General features: G+C 32.3%; 4 protein-coding genes across 4 annotated transcripts; 1 reads left to right on the forward strand and 3 right to left on the reverse strand. All coding sequences in view use genetic code 12, as the record gives it.

Moving 5' to 3' along the window:
• Positions 1–234: 234 nt before the first annotated feature.
• Positions 235–15,210, reverse strand: CD36_40990 (dynein-related AAA-type ATPase, putative; the record flags this gene model as incomplete). The annotated part of the gene is made up of 1 exon (XM_002419724.1): positions 235–15,210. The coding sequence occupies one exon, from the start codon at positions 15,208–15,210 to the stop codon at positions 235–237; it is 14,976 nt and encodes a 4,991-aa protein (XP_002419769.1).
• A 1,612-nt stretch (positions 15,211–16,822) lies between these two features.
• CD36_41000 (divalent metal ion transporter, putative) lies at positions 16,823–18,550 on the forward strand (the record flags this gene model as incomplete). The annotated part of the gene is made up of 1 exon (XM_002419725.1): positions 16,823–18,550. The coding sequence occupies one exon, from the start codon at positions 16,823–16,825 to the stop codon at positions 18,548–18,550; it is 1,728 nt and encodes a 575-aa protein (XP_002419770.1).
• A 225-nt stretch (positions 18,551–18,775) lies between these two features.
• On the reverse strand, positions 18,776–19,489 carry CD36_41010 (conserved hypothetical protein; the record flags this gene model as incomplete). The annotated part of the gene is made up of 1 exon (XM_002419726.1): positions 18,776–19,489. The coding sequence occupies one exon, from the start codon at positions 19,487–19,489 to the stop codon at positions 18,776–18,778; it is 714 nt and encodes a 237-aa protein (XP_002419771.1).
• A 1,623-nt stretch (positions 19,490–21,112) lies between these two features.
• CD36_41020 (uncharacterized protein) lies at positions 21,113–21,865 on the reverse strand (the record flags this gene model as incomplete). The annotated part of the gene is made up of 1 exon (XM_002419727.1): positions 21,113–21,865. One exon carries the CDS (start codon positions 21,863–21,865, stop codon positions 21,113–21,115), a length of 753 nt encoding a protein of 250 aa, XP_002419772.1.
• Positions 21,866–23,661: the final 1,796 nt, after the last annotated feature.

Below are 23,661 nucleotides of genomic sequence, written 5' to 3' on the forward strand. Positions count from 1 at the left end.
ACATACACTTTTGGTTTTTGGGGTTTGGGATTTTTTTTTATATAATGTTACTCTTGATATTTGGGTTTAGTTAGTTTTAAATAAAGGAAGAAATAGAGAAAGAAAGAAAGTGCTTTCACTTGCTAAAAAGTACATCTACTACTAATAATAATATACATATATAATGCATAAATTTTAAAAATAAGCAACTCTTTCTATTAAATTATACTTTTCTATTTTCAAATTCCTATTTGGTTAAATTGATGATATTTCTGAAAAATATTGTCTTAATATCAAAGCCAACATTTCTGGTAATTCTTGAATATTTTTAACCACTACATAAAATTCAAATGGGAAAGAATCTAAATATTTATCAACTTTTAAAATCATTCCTCCAGTGTTATTATCAGTTACATAACTCACTTGTTGCATATCCATAATTGATTCATTTTTACCAGTAGTAGAAGTGGTTATTCCATCAATAATAACAAATACCATCATGATTTTTTCTTCTCTAGCTTTTCTTACCATTCTTAATATAGTTTCATGATCTTCACATACTCCATCAGATAAAATAATTTGTAATTGCCATAAATCATTATTACCACCATTAATAGTTGATTTTGCATCTTGGAATATTTTCAATGATTCATTACATAATAATTTCATATCAGTTTTAGTTTGTTGGAAATCAAACCATTGGAAAATTTTCGCTCCCATTTCTTGAGAATTATTAAATGGTTTATTAAATGATTGAACAACTTTAACATCTTCACCAAATCTAACAATTGATAATCCACCACTTTCTAATTGACTTAATGCTTTAGAAACAAGTGCAATACTATGAAATGCCAATTCAGTGGATTTACTTTCACTCATTGATTTAGAATCATCAACTGCTATCATGATTTGATATTGTCTTTTCGATGGTTTGGTTCTTCTTAACCAAATTTTATCTTTTTTGAAATCAGAAGCAATATATGGAATAATTCGTTTCATATTTAATCTTTTCCCAGTTTTATAATCACCTCGTAATTTTGTCGCTAATGTAGGTTCTAAAATTAACCGTAATTGTTCACATAATCCTGAAGCTAATTCTTGAGTGGCCAATTCACTATTTTTCCATAATTTACGAGCAACTTCTAATTCAATTGGTGGGGTATTATTAATTTCATCAAGTTCTATTGGTGATACATTCTCAGACATTTCTTCATCATCCAATTCTTCTTCTTCTTCTTCTTCTTCCTCGTCATCAATTTCATTGGATTTCATCATATCTTCTAAATTATCAGTGATTTTTCTTTCTCCCATAAAGGCACTCTTTGCTTCACCTTCAAAATCACCATCAGGATTATCATCTTTAATTTCGCCCGATTCTAAATCATCCATTTCCTCTTCATTCTCCTCATCTTTTTCTTCCTTTATTTCAATATCTTCTTGACCTTCATTCTCTTCCTCCTCATCATCAATGGCTTTATCTTCATCAATTGATTGTACTTGCTCTTTATCAGCTGCTCCTAAGGCTTGAGTATCAAAATCAGCATTCTCACCATCAACATGTTGAAATTCATCCGGTTTAATATTTGCTGAATTTTCTTCTTCATTATCTTTCTCTTGTTGTTCTTGTTTAATAACATCCAAAATTTCTTGTCGACGACGATGAAATTCTTTTAATGAATCTCCTAATTGTTTTAATGATTCATTAGCTTTTTCACGAGCATCATCTTGTACAGATTTATCTTCTTCTTCTTCCTCAGACTTTTGTTGGTTCTCTTGTTGATCCATTGAAGCAGCAGTTCCTGAGGCACCAATATCATTATTTTCTTCCATAACTTGATTATCGGCACCTTCTCCTTTTTCTCCAGATTCTTGTTTTACAGCTGAATCCATATCAACATCTTCAGTATCAATATTATTGGCTCCTTCAATACCTTCTGCTGTTGGTTCTTGATCATCATTATCATTGTCATTTCCTCCTTCTTCATTTTCTGGTGAAGGTTTTTCATTATCTTCACCAACAAGATCATCTTCATTTTCTGATTCCATGACATCTTCATTGATTTCATTATTACCATTAGATTCGTTGTCAACATCATTTTCCTCAGGTTCTTCTTCAAGTTCTTCTTCTCTTTCTTCATTGGTTGGATCCATTTCTTCATCTTCTTCACCGTTATCATTGGATTTTTCCTCATCATGTTCATCATCTTTCATTTCAATATCATCATCCAAATTATCATCGAATTTATCACCATCTTCATCTTCTTCATCTTCTCCTTTCATTTCATCATCATCATCATTATCTAAATTCATATCTTCAGGTAAATCTAATGTCTCAGTTTCAGGCACATGATCTTCCAATTTTTCATTCTCATCTTCATTATTCTTTACATCATCTTCTTGTTCACCAACATCTTTCTCATCATCTCCATCATCGCCTTCTTCCTGTTGTTCCTCTTTTTCATCTTCATTACCTTCCTTATTGTCATTATTATCTTTAGGTTTAGTTTCATTTTCTTCATCTTCCATTGCTTCCATTTCATCATCATTATTATTATTGGAATTTTCTGGTAATTTATCTGAATCTTTCTCCTTTTTATCCTCTTTAACTTCTTCATCCCACATTTTTTCATCAATGGCATTAGGATCTAAATCATCAATATCATCAATTTCTTCATCCAATTCTTCTTCATTATCGCTGTTCCCCTTTTCTTCATCATCATCTTTTTCTTGATCTGATGCTTCTTCTAATTGTCCAGCCATATCACCTTCAATATCAACTGCATCATCATTTCCTTCTTCTTCTTCTCCTTCATCTTTTTCTTTATTTTCTTCATTTGGTTGTTGAGCTTGTTCAGATAAATCTTCATCATCTTCAACATCATTAGAATTATTTTGTGCCCCTTCTCCATCACCTAATCCAGTACCATCATGTAAATTATTATTATCATCTTTTTGTTCATTTGGTGCCTCTGGAGTACAAAACCCTTTCGTTGCCAATGTATAAAGTGATGACGATAAGATAAATGTCGCTTTTGAAAGATCATAATAATTTAATCTAACTTTACCAAATATTTTCAAACATAATTGGTAATAATGATTCAATATGGGGAAGGTGAATGAAGTTAATGCTGATATCAATTTTGATGATTGTTGATTATGTTCCACTAATGATATATTTTCAATACATTTTTGTAATTTATTACCAATGGTTAATAAATGAAGATTTTTCATGTAATTGGTGATTTTATGTTGTGATAAAATTAACCAATCATCATCATCTCGACTAATTTCTTGATTCTTTTCTTGAATTTCCATGATTTTTTGAACAGCTACTAAAATTGATGTTGTGAAAATTCTAAATTCTTTTTCAACATTTTCAATAGTTTCCACACATGTTAAAGAAGTTGAAGATTCAATATTACCATTAGCATGTGAATTATTAGTTATCCAATTCAATATGGTATCTGCAACAAATGCAAGTTGTTTATGTTCTGATTTCCATTTTTCCAATGTTATTATCAATTCATTAACGAATTTAGAAAAATTTTCAACATTTCCAATTGTAATACTAGTGGATTGAACAACATTACTTTCATCATTAATGGAATACACAAGCTCATTTAATTTATTCTTTAACATATAAAACATGGCAACATTTGTATCATTAAATCCAAATTTTGTAATTGATTCCAAAGTCGTTATACCATAATCCAATAATTTAGGTAACCACATCTTAATAATTCTAATATTATCAACATTCAATTTAATGGAATCTTTTACACTAATAGGTGTCAATGTAGCTGATAAATTATTAAGATTAGCCACAGTATGGAATCCATTATACCAAGAATTAAATGTAGCAATATTATCTGCTAATTTCTTAATTGGGACTCGATTAACAATTAATGAATGAATCAAATTTTCAGTAGCAGAAAGTCCCTTTTCTTTATCAACTTGAGGAACTTCATCAGCATGAGCAGAAGTAGAACTACTAACTGCAGCTCTAAGTCTTGGTAATAAATCCAATATTTTAAAGAAATAACAGTCAGATCCTTGAGCAATAGTATTTTGGAAACTAACGGAATTGGCAATTATAAGATTGACTGATTTTTGTGTAGCAAGGATATCAGAACGGGAACTTGTTTTCAATCCTGATCGTCTAATTTCACGTAATGTGTCACTCAATAATTTTCTTTTCTGGGTTTTCAATGCTGCAATCAATTTTTTATTTGATTCTTTAAATTCTGATGGAGTTTCTTTTCTTAATCTTTCCATATCAGATACAACTTCATGAGCAAAGTCTAAGAAATTTGGCAATTGTTCTTGGGAAATCCTCTCAACATACACTTTCATATTGTTTTCAATGACATTTAGATTTTGAAGTCTCTTTGGTCTTTCAATCCAACTAGGAATCTCTTTAACAATTTGTATTTCATTACCTGTAACAATAGATTGAATTTGTGGTAATTTAACCAGATCTAATGTACCAGCTGATTCGGTGATCCCTTGTTCAATAATTGGTTGTACAGGAGTACCCAATACAGCACGATACTTTCTAACAATCTTATACAAATTATTATGTGAACGACGAGCACTTTGTTTCAATGCATCAATATTGACATCTTTCCAACTAGCCAATAAAATAACTTCAGTAATATCTTTTTCCAATCTCTTTTTAGAATCTTCAATAGTTGATAAAACCGTTGGTTGAAATTGATCATAAAATGTAACAAAATTACACAAGGCATCAACAATTGGATGATTTTTATTAATTTCAAACGCATGATTTTTAAATGCCTTTAATAATTTCAATCGAATTGTAAATTCACCACATGTGACTTTACTCATAAATACATTCAATGCTGATAATAATTTGACTGCTGGTTCTTCTTCATTATCTCCAAGCATTGGAATGATGATAATTTCCAATAAATAAAACCACCATTTACCAATGTTCTTCTCCACTGATTTTTCTTCAAATTCAAATAATGATTTCCAAGTAGATAATTCTAACTTCCTCCATGAAACAATCAAATTTGTCAAAATATCAAACTGTTCCTTCATTGAAACTTGACTAGAAGCATATTTTTGCCATTCAGCAATAAAAGTATAGATTTGTTCCAACTTCTGTAAATATCTTCCTAATGGCAATCCAATCGGATATGAAAGAAATTCATTGGTTGCAAATACAATATTTTTCAATGTTGCATGTTCAGGCCATTGATCCAATAATTTTTGCGACATGTTATATACTGTTGTCATGATTGTAACGGCACGTTTAACTTCAGTTGGATTCAGATCTTGATAAAAATTGAAATCAGAAACCGTTTGATTGAATTTGGTATGAGTCTTCGCTAATTCATTAACTAATGAAGTCATCACTGAAGCATTGTTAGTGTTCTTGTGTAAACTATCTTGATATTGATTCAATTGTGTTATCAATTCACTACCTTGATGAACAATATCAATCACATTGTCTTTATCTTGTAACAAATATTCCTTGATATAATCAGAGGCAATTGATTCATAAATCGATTCAAAGCTTGCATTATTTTTCTTCAAAGTATTGGCAGTTGTTGTTCCATCAATATCCAATACATCTTCATAATCAGGAAACAACTTTTTGAAATCTCCTTCAATATCTTCATTCGGATCACTGTATTTGTATAAACTTCCTTGTTGTAAGTTTTCCTTTTCTTCTTTAATACGACGAAGTGACCATCTATAATACAATGATTGCAATGACTGAATCAATATGCCTTGTGCTTGTGGTTGCTGTTGCTCATTTGTAGCAGATCTATGAGCAAATCCAAGCTTAATGAAATAAGCCATAACAAATTCAGCTGCCAGTGAATCAATACTAACAGTTTTGGTAAAATCTTGAACCGAGGGGAAAATCTTTTCAATGGAAGTTAAACTTGTGAAATCACATACATCAATTGACCAAGTTTGTGGATACAAATGCTTTCCTTGATTCTTATCAATAGTTATCATTTCAAATCCAAGTTTCATACCATATATATAACCACATAAAATATCATTCAAATCAGAATAAAGCAAATAATTCTTCTTTAATCTCATAATGAATTGTGAGGTATTATTTTGAAACATTTCTACCATATTTATGCCTTGTTCAGAAGAACTCAAGACAGTTTTCAATAATGATTCCACTGGTCCCATATCTATTGTTGATTCCATAATGGAATTCCATTCATCAAATAACCCATCTATAGATTTCGAATCACGGTATACCTTGGGATTATTTGGTGCTTCTAAATCAATCAAATGCTTCAAAGTGGATTCCAAATACGTTTCTTTATCACCACTGAAAACTCCTCGAGCTGATTCCCAACTGGAAATAAGGTTTTCACCGAAAACTTTTCGATCTTCAAACACTTTATAAAGGACATATTCTTTAATTGCTGGATCATAAGGAGAATCTGGAACATACAATAAAATTAATCCCAAAGCAAATGATACCCAAGCTTCACCTAATTTGCCCAAGCTCAATTCAGAAGCATTAACAACAGAATTTACTGAATCAACTAATAATTTAACAGCAACAAATGAATGGCTGTCTGAACCAAAAGACAAAGAAACTTTATCAAGAACTAACTCAGGATTATTTAATAGCTCATCTTCATATAAACCAAGTGCATTCAAAATTATCTCAAACCAAGAAAGTAACAAATTGCTGAAGGCTCCCTTGACATCATTCAAAACTTCAAATGAATGTTCAATAACACATTTCGAGACAGACTTCAAATCAAAACTTGTTTGTTCGAGTGATTTCCCAGAAGTATTGTTAAATTGAACTGCTTTGGTCAACATTGATAACATCAACTCACTAGTGAACAATGGAGAAACTCTTGATTTCCTGTCCTTCCATAAGCTATCAAATATCTTTGGATATGGCTTAAATTTATCTTGCTTGATCAATGAAAACATGGATCTATTTGAACAATTATAAAATTTCATCAAATCTTGATCATCGTTACCAGAAATTTCAACTAAATTGGCTATATTTGTGAAATCATCAACAAAAATATTAACTCTTGGATTAACAAACGATTCAGAAACAGTAGATAATTGTTCAATACCTTGTTCAAGTTTCTCAAGTATGGACAGTAATTCATCTCTTTCATATTCACCCAGGATAATTGATTTATACAAATCTGCAATCAGATAGCCAAAGCTAGTCACTATATCAGAAGATTCTGGAAATTGCAACTTCGATACTGTATCAAAATCCGCAATAACTTTATATAATCGTTGTAAATCTTCCCAAGCGTTGAAATCTTGAGGGTATAAACCTCTACAGTATTCCCAAATCTCATTGATTGCTGCCCCTTTATTCAATGCAAACTGTGAATTGAAAATTGATATAGCCGTTTGATATTGTTTAGAAAGTTCTGCACGGTCTTGAGTAGATAAATACTTATCTGACCATTTGACAATCAATTCTTGATATACTTTTAGCCTAGACTCATTCTTTTCGTGGCCAGCTTTAATCATACCAATCAAAACCAATAAAAGTTCATGTAATGGTTGGTAAATGACCCCTGTGAACAAATCGGTCTTGAAACTATCCAAAAAGCAAGATATAATAAAACCTTGCAACAGTTTAACAAATCTAAACAATTCCAATTTGGGTGGTGATTTGATTTGTCTACCCAAAGCTGATGCAGCAGATTTTTCAATGAATGATAACTCATGAACTTTCTTATCCATAGCATTCAGTTCAATCTTGGATACAATATCTTTTAGTTCTACTATTTCTCGCAAAACTTCAAATATCATGGTGGATTCAGAAGTTGTTATTGCTGGATGACTTTTCAAAATACTAGCAACAATGTAAATATTTGTCAAAAAATGGAAGCCTTGCGATTCAGTGAATGCAATATTTTTCTGGACAATATTATTTGCAACCACATCAACTGGAGAATAAACTGACAATGATATATCAACCAAAGAAGTTTGCTCGACATATTCTAATGTGTCACGCAACTGTTCAGCATAACGTTTGCTAGATTGTGCAAATTCTGAGCTTGAGAAAACAACATTTGCCCAATCCTTGAGCAATGGGAAATTGTTCAACTGAATGAAACTCCATAAAGCACTAGGACTAACATTTCCCAGAGAAAATGCATCATCAATTAAACTGAATTGCTTTAGTGTAGATTCTTTGTTGAAATTGAAACCTGAAGTAGGAACCACTTTTTTATCACTAATATCTAATTCCTCAATTTTAATTTGCAATGATTCATCAGTTGTGCTTGAGCCAAGATAGCAAAGGCCAAGGATTTGACGATCAAACTCAGTAGCCCTTTGTTCCAAGGAATCCATAAACAATTCTATTCCTCTATTCCTCATTGCTCGTGAAAGTTCACCATATTTTGGATCCATTGTTAAAAACAATCTAAAGTTAGCATGAGGTTTAAGAATTCTTGGCTGACCATCTTCCAAACTGCATTCATTAATAATCAAACTTCCATTACTTTCCAATAATGAATTCAACCTGTCCAAAACTGATGGACTACATAAATTGGCATTGTCAAGAACCAACCAGTTACCTTTTTCAACAGCTTGAACTAGTAAACCATCAAACCATTCAAATCTTACGCTAGCCGTTTCATTTAATTTGTGGGCCAAATTTTCGGCTGTATTAACCAAATCTTTGATTTCTGGAATGGAATGATAATTAGAAAAACCTGAAAGGATTGCATAAAATTGTTCAAAAGAAGAACCATTAGAATTATGTTTTTCAATAAATTCAAGTAATTCTAATGCTTTAGCCAATATATCAGCATTACTCTCTTGATATCTAAGATTCATTACAATCAATTCATTGATGAGCTTGTGCGTTTTTTCAAACAAAGCATTAGTTTCTCGAGAAAGATCAACTTGTTCGTATCCTCCCAATATATCCATTGAATCAACATCACTATTCATGGAGAATTCATCAAGTTTAGCGCCTACCAAATTTGCCAAGTACCTCACTAAATCAGTTTTACCTGCATTTGTTGGACCAGTAAGAATCAATGGTATGTTATTGCTAATGCATCTAAAAGCTGTTTCCATAAATTTAAAATTACATTGCAATGGCAACAAATTACCACCATTGACATATTGAATTAAATCATTTTTACCAATCAATGCTCCACCAGCTTGCACAAATGATTCGGAAGAATTAAAATAGTTATCACGTTCAATGATCTCCCCAAATATAGATTTAAACAACTTTTGTGCATGAAGACGATCATCCTCATTCCGGAATCTTTGACAAATAATCATATCAATAAAGTCAGATAATTGGATATCTTGACTGATATTACCAGAAGTATAAAGACTCAACCAACGCAAGGAATCACGTAAGTTAAATTCCCAAGGTCCGCCTTGAGCCCCCCATAATTTTTTGATGACAACTTGCTCTTCCAATTGTGACATGAATTCTATCAATCTAGAGCAATCATTTTTATTAACAGAAGGGAAAAGATGATAAGAAATCATATTAAGATCCTCAGCTTTAAGTGTATCAACATAGACAACAGTGAAACGATTGACAAATGATTTTGGCAAACCTTTTCTACCGCCTCCTTGATATTGTGGATTCTGTGCAGCAAATACAGTAAAATTAGGATGACGCTTGAAAGATTTATCTAATTCGGGAATGTATGCTTCACCACGATGATCCAAACAAGCATTCAACCCTTCCAAAACAGATTGTGATGCCAAATTCATTTCATCTAATAAAACCCATTCCCCTCTTTGCATGGCCCTTAAAAAGGGTGCATCACGCCAGACAAATTCTCCAGCTTTCCCACCTTCAGCTGGTGCATCAGAACCGAAAAGATCAACTAAATCTGTTTGTTCCGATAAATTGATACGAACCAAGGGATTCCCCGTAGCACTAGCTAATGCTGTAATTAAACTTGTTTTACCAACACCAGGACTACCTTCTAATAATATTGGTTTCTTAACTTGCATTGCTCTAATCACCCTCATGGCATTTGCAGCAGTAGTTGGAGCTTCCAAATTGAAAGATTTGTTGTGTTGTGAACCTTCAAGTATAGGTATAGAAAACAAGCCAGCAACAAGATCATGCAAACCGACATTAACTTGGATCTGGTTTGCCAAAAATTCAGTTAAATCATAATCTGCAAATGATGAAAGCTTGAATACACATTCTTGCTTGATATTTTGCAATCTTGATTCATTTTCGGCCAAGTAGGCAGTATTATTAGTACCCAAAGCATCAATAAAAACCATAGATGCACCATGATACAATGCGGCCATTGGATTTAAATTGTCAGGACAAGAGTTTATAAATTCAATCCATGCTAATATATCACGCAATGAGATGACCCCATTATTTGTATGACCGCCTCCAAACTGCTTGGCAAACCATTCTGAAAACTTCACAATTGATGTGGTGAGTTGCTTGTGCTTGAGTCTGGATTCAACAATTTGAGAAACGTCATCAAAGTCTTCCATAGAAGGCACCCAGATTTCTGTAAATCTATTCCTTAAAGCCGGCGAAAGTTCCTTTTTACCATAGTCACCACCAGGGTTCATTGTAGCCAAAAATTCAAAACTCTCTGAAGCAGTGATAAATGCATCGTCAGTCCCCTTTTCTGCTAACAATAAACTTCTTTCTGGTTCCAACACTGAATTCAATCTTTCTAAAACAGAATCATCAGCCAATGAAATTTCATCCAACAAAAAGAAATCTCCCAGTTTCATAGCTCTCACTAATGGACCATCGCTCCATTCAAACAACAATGACACATTTTTTGTCTCAGCTTCAATTTGTTCAACAAGTTCTTGGTGTTCTTCTGGAATTGTGATTTTTCTGTATTGGCCAAGTAAATTATCTAATGTTAGACTCGAATCAGTGGTTTCAATACCCAATTTAGCAAATAATTCAATCAAATGATTAAATAAACTACTTTGAGTTTCATATTTGTTTCTAACTGGTCTTTGTGCACCTAACAAATCCCCAGTTTCGGTATTTTGATGAGCATTAACAGTAATTAATTCTTTACCTAAAAATTTGGCAACAACTTGACAAACAGTAGTTTTACCACACCCAGTTTCACCAACTAGCAATAATGGCTCTTTATATTTGATTGATGTAGAAACCAATACTGCTAATCTGCGCATTGCCTTAGTCCATACTATAGAAGAATCACTTTTGAATATTGCTTCAACTTCCAAGCTCTTGTAATATTCATCCATGTCTAATTTCACTTTCATAACTTTTTCAATGGTTTTCTTGACAACTTCTTTTTCATCTTCCTTTCTGACTCTTTCAGCTAAAAGCATGTAACCGTTGGCAGCCAATTCCTCATACCCTACAGCATCTCTCATAGCCCATCTAAATAAATCTCTCAATGTGGCAAATGAGTTCTTTTGCTCAAACAATCTGGTAGATTGTCTTTGTACGGATAATTGACGATAAACTTCGACAATCTTCTTCCCGTAAGAAGGAGCTATTTGACATCTCTCTCTTAGAATGATTTCTAATTCATCTTGTGGTATATCATCAAAATGTAATTCCAAAAATCTATTTCTAAAAGCTCTTGATAATACTTTTCTACCACCATATAATCCAGGTGGATTTTGGGTGGCAAATAACATGAAATCTGGATGCGGATGTATCACTTCTTGAGTTTCTGGAATGAATAATTCTCTATTATCATCTAACAAACGATTCAATGCTTCAAGTACATCAGTTGGTGCAAGATTCAATTCATCCAAAACAATCCAATGACCTTTTCTTAATGCTTCTACTAAAACACCTTCTTTGAACACCAACTTCCCGGTGGAATCAGAAATGTAAGTACCCAAATATTCTTGCAAATCAGTATGTTCATGATTATTGATACGGACAAACTTGTGTCCTGTGATATTTGCCAAATAATTAATCATGGAAGTTTTACCAGCTGAAGTTGGACCTTGAATCAACACCGGGAATCTTCTTCCTGCAGTTGCTCTGACTAGGTTAAGCATATTTTTCTCCACAAATGGAGTTATAATATAGTGTGGTTGGGGAACAATCTCTTGTGGACCATGTTTCATCCAATAATGTTTAAACTGGACATAGTCATCGGGATTTGATGATGGAACTGGAGGAATTTGATTCATTACCGATTTTGAATTCTTGAGACGATCAACAGTATGCTTGAGGATTTCTGGTTTTAATATATCTTCAGATTTCCTGTCTAATAAAGTTAGGAATGACATGGAAAACCCTTCATAAAGTGCTCTTCTTAATCCATATATTGAAACAATATCACAAACATAAATTAATGTTCTTGTCAACGTACGGATACTGAAATGTGGTCTTTGATTGGCACCATCGACAATTTTATTGGTTTCAGATAGCTGTTTTGCCTTCAAGTACAATTCAGCAATATCATTACCGACCCATTCATCACCAACGGCAAACCTGCCAATATACTTGTCTATAATGGCTAAAAGATCTTGGATATCTCTATCAGGTGAATGAACGTAAATTTCGGTAAATCTGGACCTAATACTCAATGGCAAATCTTTTTTACCCACATCAGTAGAAGGATTCATACAACCAAATATTCTGAATTCCGGATGTGCTTTAATTGATTCAACATCACCTCTTTCAGATAATAAAATCGATCTTTGATTTACTGTGTCGGCCAATAAATCAGCGATACTCTCTAATGTATCAGAAGTTGCCAAATTCAACTCATCTAGTAATAGCCATTCTCCATTTCTCACTGCTTTCACCAAAGACCCTTCAACAAAATTAAACACAAATGAATTATCCAATGTTGATGATTGAATTTCAAATTCTTTGATTTTTTTCTCAAATTCAATCCATTTTTCAAGTAAAACTGATTTTTCAAATGATTTCAATTTTCTTTTCTTTCTTGGTCCACCATCTTCTTCTTGTTCAGATTCTGGTTCCGATAATATATCTTTGGCCATCTTTAATGCTTCTCTCCATAACTTGACAACATTTTTCCATTGGGATTTATTGAAACATTTACTCAATATTTTAGAAAATTTGGCATTTTTCTTTTCTGAAAATGTACCAATAAAAAGATTTTCAAACATTTCTTGGATTGGAACGGCAACTGTTTTTGTATTGACAGGCTTGTACCCACCAAGCAAATCACCAGTTTCTGTTTGTTGAGAAACATTGATAACAGTTAATTTTTTGTTCATCAACTTGGCCACTTGTTGAACAACAGTTGTTTTACCAGTACCAGTTTCACCGACTAACAACACTGGTTCCACCATTTCAATGGCAACAGCAATTTGTTCCATCAAACGAAGTGAATGATTGGTTCTGGCAAACGAAGTGTTGTTATTGCTCAGACGCTTATTGTATAAAGCCTTGTCTTGTGCAGTTTTCTTAAGAACGGCTCTTCCAATTTTAAGTTTTTCTTCATCGTTAATAAATAATGGAACATGTTTCGATAAGAATAAATTGATTCTAGATGTTGGGATTTCTAATGCTTCACCGATAACATTTATCAATGGTGTTAATGCTTGTGGTTCTGTGATTGCACTTCCAAAGCAATCTACAGCTTCAGCAAATATGTTATCAAAAATAGACGATTCAAGTAACTGATCAGGTTTCAGTATTCCTTCCACCATCAACATATTGTTACATCTACTGCAAAATTTCATCAAATCTCTGAACGAAATAACTCTTGGATGTGAACCCTTGTTTAAGGTAACAAATGATGAAAGTGAGTATATTCTAATAATTTCATTGTAACATTTGATAAATGGACCGATTAAATTGATCAATAAAGGGAACTTGGTCACCAATATATTCTTCAAATCAACTTCATTGGGGACTTCAACTTTAATCAACTCCCATAATCGAATACCAATTAAATCAGGAATGGAATCTTTTCTTGAATCATTGGAAGTTCTAATGGTAGAAAATAATTGAAATCCATTTTTGGCTTTGATCACTTCACCTCTTGAAGGAATACTCAATTCACGTTTTTCTAATAAAGTTAACAAAACTGATAACACTTCAGTGGGTGCCTTATCTATGTCTTCAATTAATACCCATTTACCTTCTTGAACAGCAGATGTCAACACACCGGTTCTCCACTCAAAAGTACCTGGTTTCTCGCCTGATGCATATGTACCAAGCAATAATTTGGCATCGGTTTGTTCTCCAAGATGAATCTTGACAATTGAGTCGGAATATGACATGTAATTGGCCAATTGATTAATTAAGAAAGTTTTACCAGATCCAGCTTTCCCATAAAGCATTACCGGTTTATTGAACTGAACACTAGATGCCAATTTCCTTAATACTTCAACAGCACTATTTGTCGGGACAAATTTGGTTTCTTCTTGTTGCAGGGACACAGATTGTGATTTTGAGATATTCAAATGTGGCACCAAGACACCACAGACAGAAGTCACAGTGGAAGACAATGATTCTGGCGGTATTTGTATGCTGTTAGTTTTTGATGGGTTAGAATTATATTCTACTTCAGGTAAGGTTAAAAAGTTTGAGGTTCTTTTCGCCTCTAACAATGCAATAAAATAATAATCCACTATTTCACCTTCATAATTAGATTTCAAATCCTTATCTTTTGGAAGATGAGTGTCAATCATTTTATTTTTGGAGATTTCTGATGCTTGTAAATATATGGATAAGATTTGAATCGCTAAAAATTTAGAAACTTGAAATTCATTTCCTGATTTGTTGATGATTTGATATAATGCTTTTGGTTTGATGAATGCTTTGAATCTATTGGTATCAAATTTTAATAGTCTATAAAATGCAAGTAAAATGCTCTCTAATTCATATCTTTCAATGTCAATATTATCCCAAAATGCATTTTGTGACAAAAATAATTCAAACAAGTTCAAATATTCAGTGGAGATTTGTAATAATCGTGATAATGCAAGTAATACTACTGAACCGGGGACTTTTCTTGTTTCTAACTTTGATTTAGTATATTTGTTTTCAAATTCAACAGTTTTATTAACCCAACGGGCAATCAATTCTAAAAATATAGGTTTATAGCAATAATATGTTGGTAAAGAATGGTCTAATGCTAATAATGATAATTGATTTAAATTCTCATCTAATGATACTGATTTATTGAATGTAAACAATTGAGTTGGTAATTTCTTCAAAGTATAAAAGGATTTATATGTTGAGTATAACTCCTCAACTTGATTGAAACTGATAGTGATATGATTATTCATTATCAGTAATGTTGGTATATCAATTAGTTTAGTTCTATATCAATGGAGTATAACTAACTTGTTTGGTTTTTTATTTTATAGGAAGAGAAGAGAAAAAAAAAAAAAAATTACGCAAGAATTTTCTTTAAGTGATGAGATGGAGAGGATTGTATGCAGTCCATTGAAAACTTACACTTTCTTCGTGCTAGAGTTACTGTTTGGAGGGAAATGTTTCTAACAGTAGTTTAACCTGACACTTTTGGGCCAAAGTATCAAATAAATTGACCAGACAGTAAATAATAAAAGTAGTGAGACGGTTGGTATAAATTTTCTTGTAATTATTTTTTTAAAATCAGAAATGCCCAATTATGTTATACAATCAAGATAAGTACAACAGTTTAGCGAAAAGAGATGCCATTGATAAATTAGTGCCTCACCTTAACATTCTATAGGAATAATATCCCAAAGTGCTTGAAATTCTGTTTTTATGATAAACTTCTGGAATTGACCGATCACGGCTTTTAAAAGCCACTCATATAATCTTGTTTTAGTGATGGATAAGTTGATTATTGAGTTAGTTAATCAATAATATCATTTCAATTCATTTAAGAAGTTATGACAAGTTTTGTTGAATGAGTCCAGAGTATGAGCTTTATTAATAGTACTGCTAAAAATCCACATACACGAAACCCACCCTACACAAATTTCCTGTATTTTCCTCTTTTAATGAGCAATATTATATTACTCCTTTTGGCTTTTTGTCTTTATCATTTGAGATCTTAACATTATCGCTAAACGAATGTGGTCATACAATTTATAAAATAAGGGATGTCGAACTTATATTTTTATTTGCACCAACAGAAATGTTCTCTCAAGTATCTACGCTTTCAAAGGGGGGGGGAATAGATGATATCATATATATTTCCAAATAGTGAGTAAATGTTAAATAATATTGCCCAATCATATACCTCATGATCATTTTAAAAAAGTGGCTTTTTTTTTGTTTCCCATTTTGCAACACTTTAAAATTTGAAGAAAAACTTTTTCTCGGTCTTTTTGTGACACATCCTCGGCGAAGCATCAAAATTTTTCCGACAATAGTTATATGATGATAAGAATCAGATCTGATGATATAATTGAATACCTGAATCTAGATTCAAACAAACACAGTTGTTTAGCATGGTATTAGATATGGTTAACATAATCTGATAGATTTTTACCAACAATAGGAAGCAATGCCTCTTCACATCCCCTATTTACCTCAATTATACTTCTAAACGAAGCCTTCAAATGAGTGTGTGCAGATTAATCTAATGTACACTACTTTTTCATTATTCCGATTTTCACAGCCATTTAAATTTTAGAAGGCTTTAATATTCATGCAAGCATCAGATGTTTTCTGTCCAATTAGAGTCTGGCTTCAATTCTAGAGTTTTAGTTTGATTGATCTTATCTGTTGTATCTTCTATTATAAATGAGGGATTTTTCTACAACTCTTGTAGGCTTTGAATTATCAGATATTTTGATCCTTATGAGATATTGTAGATAGTATATAAGTTCGTGGATTTGGCATGAATATGGAATATTTCCCAAAAAAAAAAAAAAAAATGAAGCATTAAACCCAGAGTTACCAATGATGGAAAACAAACTGTCTGAATCGTCAGAGATGACAACCGAAAAGAGCTTAAATCATGAAACTACATTTGATAAGTATACAACAACAACAACAACAACGAATAAAATCCAAAAAAAATCAACGGAAACAACCACGCAATCAATCAGTCTAAATGGTGACGACTCAAAGATCGATTCCAAGTTTTCAAGAGTTGTAAAAGTATCAAGAAGAGCACTTACAACTTATGCTTCATTTATTGGTCCTGGTTTACTTGTTAGTGTTGCTTATATGGATCCTGGGAATTATGCCACCGGTATAACTGCAGGTGCCTCAAACAAATATTCTTTATTGTTTATTGTATTATTAGCCGATATTATCGCTATTTTTTTACAAGTTCTTTGTATAAAATTAGGTTGTGTCACTGGTTATGACTTAGCTCGATGTTGTCGTGAATACTTGCCTAAAAAATTGAATTGGGCATTATGGATCTTAGCTGAATGTGCAATTATATCTACTGATGTTGCTGAAGTTATTGGATCAGCCACGGCATTGAATATTTTATTGAAAATTCCATTACCTGCTGGTGTTGTTATTACCGTTGTTGATGTTATATTTGTACTTACTGCCTATCGTACTGATACTTCACTGTTGAAATTTGTTAAAATTTTTGAATATGCAGTAGGGTGTTTGGTGATGGTTGTTGTTATATGTTTTGCCGTTGAATTATCTCAAATTACTGCTAATGTGGGACAAGTATTCCGAGGATTTGTTCCTTCTAAAGAAATGTTTGATGGTAATGGTATGACAGTGGCAACCTCTGTTATTGGATCTACAGTTATGATACATTCATTGTTTTTGGGTTCAGGTTTAGTACAACCTAGAATGCGGGATTATGATGTTAAACATGGTTATGTCAATTTATATGAAATTGCTAAAGAAGAACAAGAAAAAAAACAAGCCCAAGTAGAAGTAGGGGCTGAAGAAATTTCACCAGTAGTTTCTTCAGAATCTTCCCAAAACAATATTGCTCCAACTTATGAACAAGAGGCAAAATTTTTCCGTACAAAGTATAAACCATCTTATAAATCCATTTGTTATTGTTTGAAATATTCAAAAATTGAATTAATTGTGACTTTAGCAACAATTGCCCTTTTCGTAAATGCAGCAATTGTTATTATTGCTGGGGCAACTTTATACGGTACTTCAGAGGCCATGAATGCTGATCTTTACACAATTCATAACTTGTTAAGTAAAAGTTTATCACCTGTTGTTGGTACCATTTTCATGGTTGCATTATTGTCAAGTGGTCAAAGTGCTGGTGTTGTATGTACGATTGCTGGTCAAATGGTGGGGGAAGGTCATATTAATTGGACTTTAAAACCATGGATGAGAAGAATATTAACTCGAGCCATTTCTATTATTCCTTGCTTGACTATTTCGGTCTTTATTGGGAAAAATGGGTTAGGAGTGGCATTGAATATATCTCAAATTATAATATCAATATTGTTACCACCATTAACTGCACCTTTAATATATTTTACATGTTGTAAAAAAATCATGAAAGTTGAGTTAGGTGATGAAGATGAAGTTGAAGGAATTGAAGATGCAGATTCTGGTAAGAGATATAAATATATGACTAATAGTTGGATAACTACGATTATTGTTGTCATAATTTGGCTTTTGGTGGCAATATTGAATGTTTATGCTATTTATCAAATGGCAGTAAGTGGTGTGACAGGGTCTTAAAAGTTGGTACAAATAGATGTTCAACACCTTTGTGATAATCTCAAGATTGTTTCAATTATCTGAAACTGCATTAATATTATAAAATCATTAAACTACAATTTATTTTTCTGAAAGTTTCAACTCTAAAATAAAATAGTACATTTTCTAATAAAAATATTTGACACCGTCTAATCAAATAATATATAATCATGAATCGTATCGTAAAAATTCATTAAATTATTAAAATTATAATACAATTGAATATGCAACAGCTAACCCAACCACATAAAAATGAGTGCAAGGAATATTTAGTGATACACCAAAAGAAGTTTTGGTTGAGTTATATCCAGCTGCCGCTGCAGGAGATGATGCATAGTAATTACCGTATCCACAAGTACTTCCTGAGCAATGATATTGATTATCCCCCCAATTAGTACTTCCTGTGTAATGACCAGTACCGAACCCTACTGCTGCTGCTGCTGCTGATGGGGCAAAATAATTACCATATCCACAAGTGCTTCCAGTACAATGATATTGATTGTTTCCAAATTGAGTGCCTCCAGTATAACGACCAGTACCATATCCTACTGCTGCTGCTGCAGCTGATGGTGCATAGTAATTACCGTATCCACAGGAACTTCCAGTACAATGATATTGATTATTCCCCCAGTTTTTAGTACCAGATGAACTGCCACTACTTGAGCCACCTTTACTTCCACTTGAACTTCCACCTTTTCTTCCACTTGAACTTCCACCTTTGCTTCCACTTGAACTGCCACCTTTGCTTCCACTACTTGAGTGGCCACCACCACTAGAATGACCACCGCCACTAGAATGACCACCACTGCTACCTTTTCGTTTGGTGAATTGAACCAAAATATTATTATTGAAGTCTCTAATGGAAACAGATAAAACTTGAGAAACAAATGTAAATAAAATTATTAGTTGAGTAAATAGCATGTTGTTGTTGTTGTTGTTTTATTTTTTGGGAAAAATGAAAAGAATAGAAAATTTTTGAATGTTCTTCAAAGGTTTATTTATACTTTGTTGAAAATTATTTATTTAAATTTAATTTAGTTTAGTTGACTGATGATGATGATGATTTAGTTTAGACAAAAACAAAAGAAGACGTAGAAGTAAAAGTAGGAGTTCGTAAATTAAATTATGAAGCCTAATCAAGACTAAGTCAATTTTGAGGCTTATAAAAGAAATTCTTTTTTTTAAGAGTGACGAAGATGATGATGACTACCGATTTACATTTTGTACCATTTTTTAATTCAACTGACATTTGGAAATGTTCATTTATTGGCTACACAAACCAACATTTATTACAATCATAAACAATAATCATCATCATCATCATCATCATCATCATCATTATTCATTTTATGCATATACTGTGGCTATAGCAACCAATCAGTCTTAGCTTGTTCAATCAGATAACTAAATCTACTTTAAAGGAATTATTGCCGTCTTTATCTCTTTATCGGGTTTATACATCAAGCACCAAGAATTTTTTTTTTTTGCTTTTTTTTGGTCTGACAAGAAAATGCTTAGGTAGTGGTGGCCCCTTAAAATTATTTCCTACTGATATAATAATTGATATGATTTGTGGCTTCAGTTGCAAAATTAAGGAATTGATTTATAATCATCTACCGCTAGTCGATATAAACCCCATTGACATTAAACTTGAAGTTTTAGTATGGCCTTATTAAATCAACTCTTGAATTGATTATTTTATCAATTTGAATTATTGTCACATTGTTCGTAACAGGCATGATCAAATACAATATGTCATAACAATGACATGATCACATTTAAATGTGGAGGAAGGATCAGTTGGTTGTGTTTTTCGATAATCTTTATTGTTTTTTGTAGGAAGAATTGTTGTTAAAATTGATTGAAAAAAAAAAAAAAAAATTTCATGATAACCTGCATATAACGCTTTTGTGGTTCATTGAATTTCCGCAAACTAAACTAAACTAAAAATGTTATAATCCACGTGACAAAGAGGTGGCTGTACACTACACTAATACACCAATGTCATGTTTTCGGACCGATATTACTCAAATGGTCGATAATCGGCAATATAATTTATCTAACCCCCCAAAATCGTAAAAAATAAAAATTGAATCGGTATAAGATATAAATTTTTATCGACTGATTTAGGATTCACAGCAGTTTATCAACAGTCAGTTGTTGTTGCAAAAAGAAAAAAGTATCCGCAGTCAAGCAGTATGCAATCTACAAATAGATAGAAGGAGAGGAAATTTCACAGCTTCTTTTATTAAATGTCATACCATCAAATGAATGACAGCAATAGAAGTTGGTTGCAGGATTGGAGTAATTTAATTGCAAACCAACTTGTCAAACTGTAAGGTGATTTTTTATAGTTATTTTATGATCCTTGAAAGAGGAGATATGTAAATTGTAGTTCTTTTATATATTTTTTTTTTTGGTATTTATGTATATAGTTAACCGTATATAAACTTAAAAGGTATTGTTATACTTTCCATCGCCTCCACCACCTCCGGGGGAGTGAAAATGAAAGGAAAAAAAAAAAAAAAGAAAGCCAATTTATATCTAATCAAGCCATTCCCAAGTAATATCAATTCTTCCTAAAGATTCATCAGCCAATTTATCAAATGCGGCCGGTGAGAAATCTAAATCATTATAAGCACAACCTTCACAACGATCAACAACGGTAACATCAACGGATTTACCTTCATAAGAAGCCCTGATTTTCTTGTTACACAATGGATTATGGTTTGGATTATTACCAACAGCTTTAGAATCGTATAATTCATGAGAAATAGCAACAATGAAATCAGAATCAGTACTGGTGATACCACATGAACCTAAACCAGTAGAGTAAAAAGTACCTTCACCAGAAAATTCTGATCCACTTGGTTGTGCAGAAGAAGAAGAAGAAGAGCTTGTTGAAGATGGAGATGAAGTTGATGATGATGTAGTTTGAGTTGATAAGGTAGTTGGTATGTTATTTGTGGTAGAGGGTTGAGTAAGTTCACTTGTAACTGGTTGAACAATAGAAGTTTCAACAGAACTTGGAGCACTAGCCCAGTTATTGTTGTTGTTATTATAAGATGTAGAAGTAGTAGATGGGGTATTATCTTCTTGTGCAGCATCTGTAATAGCAGCAGCAGCATTACCACTACCAATAGTAGCAGTGGCAGTAGCAGCTTCAGTTTGAACTTTAGTGTTGCCTTGACTATCTACTAAAACAGTAGTGAAAGCAGTGACAATAACAGTTTTAATTGGAGCAGAAGCAACCAAATTAGCTAATAAAGCAGATAAGACAACTGATGAGAATTTCATATTGCTAATATTTTATTTAAGGAACGTAATGAAGTAGGTAACTTTTAATAAGGAGTGGACTGGGGTGGGAAAATGCTAATAAAAGCAGTTGATTTTTTTGGATAAAGGAATGTAAAGGTTTTTTTATTAAAGAAAGTAAATATCAAAAACAATATAAATTGATATTGGAAAACCTGGACTAATTAGGATAAAAGTTGAACGTTGAAGATGAAGTTGAAAAATAAGAGATCTTGAAAAGAAGAAGAAGAGGAAGAAGAAGAATTCTTGTATTACTTATATATATACAAATTTTTTTTTTTACTGTTTTAAGGTAGTGAAGAATATGTATGGGTGTGATACGTAGCACAAAAATAAACAAGTGCAAATTTTTCACAACCAAACAAGAAGAAAAATTCTGTTTACATTTTTCGCTACTTCTCCTTCTTTACTCCTTTACTCCTTTTACTCCTTTCCCCTAATTAACTAATTAATTTTTTTTTTTTTACCCCTTTACCAATATAATAAGAATAATAAGAATAAAATACTTTAATGATGATGTAATCGGTATTAATTAACCCATTTTGTTAAGTCTAGAACAATACACAGCCAGTATTAACTAACAACAATAAAGCTCTAAATGAATACAAAGAAAAGAATGGAATGATAATAGACACATCATCCATAGTCCACAATAATTATATGGTAATGTTTGTTCGGAATTGGAGGAGAAGGAGTAATAGGTGCATTGAAAAAAAAAAACTGGACCATTGTCCTAAAGTAGAAAAAAAAAATGAAGAATTTCATTTCCCATTCTGCACGACTCAGCCTACCACAATTAAACTTTAACGCAAAAACGTTATTGCAAGTAAACACCACACAACTTACACCAACACAAATCTATTAATCAAAAATCAAACCCCCCCCCCTATACACTGTCCCCATTCTATACCAACAAAATGACTAATATATCCTTTTATTATATGTACCTGACATAATAAACAGTCTAGAAATGACCACCCCTCCAATAACTAAAAGATGAAATTGATATCTATACTAAAGTAGATAGACGAACCAGCAATGATGGCAACAATCTCCTCTTTCTTTAGATCTAAGTAATTATACACCCATCTTCTCTCTCATCATCGTCTACAATATACAAAATCTGAAACAGCCAAAAAAAAAAAAAAAAAAAAGAAATAATATTGTAGGTGTAGGTAGGTAAGTAGTTGCTTCATTTCCAGGGCAACTAAGGTTCCAAGATACGTATAATAATATGTAGTTAATTAATGTATTTGACACACAATACGCTAAACTACAAAGATGATACATCATTAAGCGATGAGAAACATCAATTTGAACGAATAAAACAGAAAGTGTGTATTTAGCAAGGCTTTATTAACTATTTTAACGGTATTTTACTCGTTCGTTATGTATAATAATATCATCCACTATTAGTTTTTTTTTTGAAAGGAGTAACTTCCATTCAATTTAGATAATATATACCAGTTGATTATGTCTCCCCCCTTTCTAGTTTTGTTTTTGTTTGTGTTTGCGCTAATTTTTTTTTTTGCACTTGCGTCGATCTGTCTCATTGGTTGATATCTAATTTCTACTACTACGCCTGGTATCGCGTCCGCGCCCATCAGTTTTATACTTATTATATATTCACGTATATAACTTACATGTTGTAGTTAAGTAGAGATGTGTCAGGTGGTGGCGGTGATAGTTGGTTGGTTGGTTACCAACCACTTTTTTTTTTTTTTCTTGATGGATTTCTCTTTTCATGTGTTCCCCCTTTTTATTATTTCTTTACAAGG

The sequence above is a fragment of the Candida dubliniensis genome, chromosome 4 (genome assembly GCF_000026945.1).
Source record: "Candida dubliniensis CD36 chromosome 4, complete sequence".
NCBI lineage: Eukaryota > Fungi > Ascomycota > Pichiomycetes > Serinales > Debaryomycetaceae > Candida > Candida dubliniensis.